The sequence below is a fragment of the Cyprinodon variegatus genome, unplaced genomic scaffold, assembly GCF_000732505.1.
Source record: "Cyprinodon variegatus isolate N-32 unplaced genomic scaffold, C_variegatus-1.0 Scaffold471, whole genome shotgun sequence".
NCBI classification, from domain to species: Eukaryota; Metazoa; Chordata; class Actinopteri; order Cyprinodontiformes; family Cyprinodontidae; genus Cyprinodon; species Cyprinodon variegatus.
Window position 1 is genome coordinate 544074 of NW_015150924.1, and position 6188 is coordinate 550261.

A 6188-nucleotide genomic window follows, 5' to 3' on the forward strand; every position below is an offset into this window, starting at 1 on the left:
TTATCTGGAACAAACTTCCAGAAAACTGTAAAAGTGCGGAAAGCCTGAGTTCCTTTAACTCAAGACTAAAAACACATTTGTTTAGGATTGGCTTCGACAGTTCTAGTTAAAAAGTTTAACTGAAACATCATTAGTTTTTTTTTTCTTTAGTCCAACTGCTTTTAATGTTTTTTCTTGTTTCTGCATCTTATTTATTATTTATTTTTTCTTCTACTTGGTGTTTTATTTTCTTATTTTAATCATGTAAAGCACTTTGCATTGTCTTTGTACTGAATTGTGCTATACAAATAAATTTGGCTTGCCTTGCCTTTTTCATGATATGCTAATTTTGTGAGATAGGAATTTTGGGTTTTCATGAGCTGTATGCCAAAATCATCCGTATTAAGAGAATAAAAGACCTGAAATATTTCACTTAGTGTGCAATGAATCTAAAATATATGAATGTTCAAGTTTTATCATTACATTATGGAAAATAATGAACTTTATCACAAAATGCTAATATTTTGAGAAGGACCTGTAGAATTGGTTTAACAAAATTAAAAAAACAATTTTAAAAAAGCCATCAACCTGGTAACACCTGAGACATGTGCCCAAACGAAGATTTAAAAAGTGCTGAGAAACTAGACAACAATGTTAACACTGAGGGAGAGAACCAACAACAGTTTTAGATCAAATATAACAGGGGGGCAGGACGTATCAACACTATAAGGGTGGGAACTGTTTTTATATTTTTATGGGGGAACAGAACAAAAGTAATTCCCAAAAATCAGTGCAACAGCCCTATGCTAATATTTTGAGAAGGACCTGTATTCTGAAAACAATCCCATCTCCTTATCCGTCTATCCTGCGAGCTGCTTTTGATTCTCTGTTATTTGAACACTTCAAAGCTGCAGTATCATCTGATTTTGAGGCCATGGTTGTGAGACCCTTTAGATTTTTCATTACTATAAACAGCAGAGGTGAACCTCATTAGATAAGATGTAAAAACTGGGGCAAAAGTCACAGCAGAGCTGAGGCACGTGACCACTATCCGCTGCTCTGATTGGCTGTCAGGGCGTTATCGTTAGAGTGGAGCAGAGGTAGCTGACAAAGTCGGTCGTGTTTATGCAAAAGCTTCAACCATGCTTCTTAACAAGGTGCGTCTTCTCGAGTTTAAATAACTGCTTGTACAAACAGCGACATGTAGTCGGTTAATTTATATATAGAAGCTTTAAGAGACTTATTTTGTCAAGTAAACCAAAGCGAGCTGTAACTGTTACGTCACATGCTAACGTTTGTTAGCGAATCGCTCTAACGACTGAAACATGAGAAATAACAGTTTTTACAATTAATTAATTAGGAAATATTTATATTTTGCTTACCAAGGCAATAATTTACATATTTTCGTCATCTCCTTAAACACAGTAACCCTCGTTTATCGGTGGCTATTCTTCTAGCATTAGCTGTAGCTTTCTGTGTAAATATCTCCAGGCTCAGGGTCCATTCCAAGGTGCAAGGAAGATTTATAAGAGTTTATGCTGTGATTGGAGCTGATTTATAGGAAATCAGTTAAGTTTGCTCTGGTTTCAAGTGTTTAGAACATTGAGACAGATTATTATAAAAGTGACAATGTTTGGATACAGATTGTAATGCAATGAATAAGAACACCCATTAAATATGACGGGAAATGTTCTTTCAAAACATTTTATGTAACTGAAAAGGAAATAATCTCGTGTCTGCAGCTCAGAAAAAAACGAAAAAGACAAAGCTGCGTTTTATTGAATTATATTCTCACATAACTTATGTATAAAAAAAATACATCTCAAAATATTTTCAGATCATGCTCAGGAATGTTTAGAAAACATAATTGAGGGACTTTTTACTGGTTAGACTAAGACTGGAAAAAATGTAGAATTGCACAAAGGTTAAAATGATTTTGTTCTCTTTTCAGTGAAGTTTCTCACATTGGTTAGAGGAATCAAAGATTTTACTCAAGAAAAAGTATGGTGCAGTGAAACTACTCACAGAGTTACATATTTTTATCAAAGGTACTCAAGTTGATGTAAGCAACACAGACTTTACCCTTATACATCCTAAACTGAACAGAGTCACATTTTAGGGAGTTTTAGGACTCTGTAGTTTGATGTGTCTATTCTGGAAGTGACTAATGGTTTTCAAGATGATTCAAACGTTCTTTAATAAAGAACTTCTATTTATTGGCTGTATGAACACAACCTGGCATAGTGGTATGTATTTTGTTCTCTGTGGAGGTCCAGGATGACCATGTATCTGTTCTCGGTGGCTTTGTTACTAGTTCTTGTTCTAACTGTACATTTTCTCAAAACAAAAACTACTGTTCCATTTAACAACATACTGAGGTCAAGAACAACTAGTATTAATACAAATAGTACAACTGTATTGTGATGGTGCTGTTCATGCAGGTGTTCAGAGCCAGCCTTCGGTCTGGGATTCGTCTGCAGAGCTCCAGTGCTGCAGCAGCTAAAACAGCTTCCAGCGGTCATGTTGGATCCTCTGGCTTCTCTTTTGGTGAGTCGGAGGAAAACATAACAGTAAGAAATGTTTAAAGTGCAACAGTTTCTGACATCGTTTGGCACCAGTCTAATCCACTTTTACACACACACAAATATCCACATAAATGTTGAAAAGAAATCTTCCCAGACTAATTATTTCTTACATGTCACAGAAATAAAAGGCCACCTGTTCCCTTTTTTTTTTTTTTATCAAAGCATTGGATTTCAGTCTTAGTTCTGTCAAACTGTATTAAAAATCTCTGCTGAAATATATATTCATTGAATGCAATACAAATTTTATTTCCCTTCTTAAAGGTATTGTGGAGGACTTTGTAAATTTTTTTAAAAGACCCTCCCAGTCCACTTTAAAAAATAAAAATGCATGATCCGGTTAATGAGATAACCACCTCAGGGTTGGTCCACTGCACTGAGCTTGCGCCATCTTTGTTATAAGTCCCTGCTGTCGGGTAGCGACTGCGCCGCTATGACAGCAAAAGCAAAAATATATGCCTCCTCTGAGGCCTTTCTTTTCTTCTCATACACTTGGTAGACACAGTTTCTCTTATGACCCTCAGCTATTTTTCAAGAACCACTGTGAGAAAGGTTTCAATGACTGAAACCGAGCACGTAGGACGGCCTTACGTAAACATATCACCAGAATGATTAACAATTAGGAGGGCCACTTATTTAGATGACCCACCCGAAAATAAAAGATCGTCCTCTATACCTTTAAAGAAACTACTCTGTAAGAGTTGTTTGTTTGAGTTGGAGCTACACACATTTCTGGAAACCAATTTTAATAGTTTAACTGTTTTTGTCTGCTTTTATTATTATTTATTGTGCTCCAGAGCTGACGGATCAGCAGAAGGAGTTCCAGCAGCTTGCCAGGAGGTTTGCTCGTGAAGAGATGATGCCCGTTGCAGCTGCTTATGACAAGAGTGCTGAAGTATGTATCGAGAACATTTTTAAAAACTTTTTGAAACCTTTTTTTCTAAATATTTATTCATTTAATCTGTGTAGTGTTTTCTTAAAAGGTCTAAAGCTACGCTTCAATATTCATGATGCAACAGCAGCTTCTTTTGGTTTAGTTTTTATTAAAGGTTGTTCTGCTCTTTGTAACTAGATTAGAAACCAATACAGTAAAAAATAAAATGATATTGTTAAATTGCTTTTCAAAACTTTTTTTAAATATCAAGGATTCAGTCCTTCAGCTGGTGTTTTATCTTAATGTATATATTTATCGTGTTTATAATCATGTTGCTGCGTTAATGGAGCTGTTAATGTAACTCCCCTTAAATATGTCTCCTAGTATCCGTTCCCCATCATCAAGAAAGCATGGGAGCTCGGTCTGGTGAATGGACACATTCCTCAGGAATATGGTACGCTCCTCTATGACAAAGCAAACTATAACTAGATGTTAAGCACAACCCTATTAGAGTCATTTAAAGTTGTGAAAAGTAGGCTGTCTGATGTACATGACGACCATTTTTGTGTTTAAATTGGATTTTTGTCCAACTCCTTTGTTCAAGTTTTGAATTAATAGTGGAAATGCCCTTCATGCGCTCCACATCCTTTTAAACTGTACTCATGTTCCAAAATTTTAGTGTAAATGCCTGGGGAAAAAAAAAAAAAATTTTTAAGGAAAGCTTTTGTACATTGTACTTTAGAGTTGGATTTTTTTCAGTCAAGAACAAGCAAATCTAGCTTTGTAAATGTTCGAACAAAGATGATCTGATACAAAAAAAATAAATAAATGAAAGCAGGTTTATTTTTGTTTAATGATTAGTTGACAAGTTAACTATAAAATACTAGGTCAAATTTTCTGCAGATTGTTTTTCAAGTCACTAATAAAACATAAATGCATTTGTGTCTAGAAAAGATTATAAAATAAGAGATGAAAAATAAGCAAATGTAATGAATGCAAGACCTGATTAAGGTTAACAGGCTGCTATAGGGCTTTAGAACAACATCTGGTTTACACCACATGGTGTCTCCATTCTCCTTATTGAAAAGGCCTTTTTTATAAAATAAAGAAATGATTCTCCACTTTGAGATAAATGTTATCTAATTTTAAAACATCTAAACTTGGCATATTTTACACTCAGAGAATCCTACTAAACAATTGTTTGTTTTTTTTCTCTGAAGTTATCGTATCAAATACACCTTAATTTATTATTATTATTTTTTATTATTAGTCCTGGCCAAGAGGCAGCAAAGTTACATAAAAAACAGATACATTAAATTAAATGACAGGTACATAAAAATCATATCAAGTAAAATAATTACAGATCATTGAAGCTGCTTCAAATTATTTCCCTTTTAACTTAAAAGCATTTAAATATAAAAACTCAGTCAAATTCCAGTTTCTTTATAAAAAAAAGAATCCATGCACAAGGAGCAGCATAGCTAAAGGCTTTATTCCCTAGTTCTGTGTGAGCAAAAGGAACAGTGAGCAACAGCTGGCTGTTGGATCTCAGGGCATAAGAAGACATGCTTCTCTGTGTAAGTAAGGTACAAATGTAAGAGGGCAGTAATCCAAGAAGGGCCTTGTAAATAAAAGTCTACCAATGATACTGCCTCCTCGTAGAGAGGGAAGGCCATCCCACCTGAGAGTACAGGTCACAGTGATGTCATGGATCTAGTGTTTGTGATGAACCTTAATGAAGCATGGTAAACAGTTATAAACTCCATATCAAGTAAATTACTAGATACACCATACAAACTTTGTCTCACTTACAACACAGTAATCATCTAAATAGGACTTTATTTAATCTGTTTTGTTTAGCTGACCCCCTTATGTGGTGGTTTTCCTTTTAGGTGGGATGGGTTTGTCTATCTTTGATGCCTGCCTCATCACAGAGGAGCTGGCTTATGCCTGCACAGGAATGCAGACGGCCATGGAGGCAAACTCGCTGGGAGTAAGTAGAACTCGATTATGATAACAAATCTATAAATGGTTTTAACGTGTGTATAACGACACCATAGTAGTGCAACAGAAAGTTGTTTTTTGATTTTAGTAAAGGGTCCTGTTGAAATTCTTGATGATCTGTTTTATCGAAGGCTTTAATTCTTTTTAAATCAAACAAATGTTGGGCTTTGTTACTAAGGGGCACATATAAATACTTTATTTCCTTTAGTTGAAATGAAATTTCCATGTTTGTCCATGGCTGAAACTTAAAATGTAAGCTTTTCTCATTGGCCAGAGAATGATTTTATCTTCTACAGCAATGATCTCAAACTCAGATCTCTAAGGTCCAGTTTCCTGCAACTTGTCTTTCGTACCCTGCCTCAATAACATACAGTCAAGCTCTACAGAGACATATCTAAATGTTTCAGGACAATGGGAATCTAGACCAATACTCAACAGCAATGTTAATAATTGAATATGTTCGGACGGACTTTATTTATCCCAAACTGAAAAATTTCTGCGTAGCAGCAGCAGCTTTGCACATAGTGACAGTCACTACACAATGAGGTAAAAAGATAAATAACATTTAGACATATTTACAATATGATATATATAATCAGACACATTCCCTTACCATTATTGAACAAGTTTTATAACACTTTGTTTCTAACACCTTAACAATAACATACATTAATTTTGTAGCTCAGTATAAATGAACTCTCTATTTTCCACCCTGCAGCAAATGCCTGTTATCATTGCTGGAAATGAAG

General features: G+C 34.9%; 1 protein-coding gene across 1 annotated transcript in view; it reads left to right on the forward strand.

Moving 5' to 3' along the window:
- Positions 1-1017: 1017 nt before the first annotated feature.
- Positions 1018-6188, forward strand: part of LOC107094221 (medium-chain specific acyl-CoA dehydrogenase, mitochondrial-like) — an 8842-nt gene continuing 3671 nt past the window's right edge. The window contains exons 1-6 of the mRNA XM_015389729.1: positions 1018-1136; positions 2421-2526; positions 3359-3456; positions 3820-3889; positions 5328-5428; positions 6158-6184. Coding sequence (XP_015245215.1) covers positions 1122-1136; positions 2421-2526; positions 3359-3456; positions 3820-3889; positions 5328-5428; positions 6158-6184 — 417 coding nt within the window. The 5' untranslated portion in view covers positions 1018-1121. The remainder of the gene's footprint in view (positions 1137-2420; positions 2527-3358; positions 3457-3819; positions 3890-5327; positions 5429-6157; positions 6185-6188) is intronic.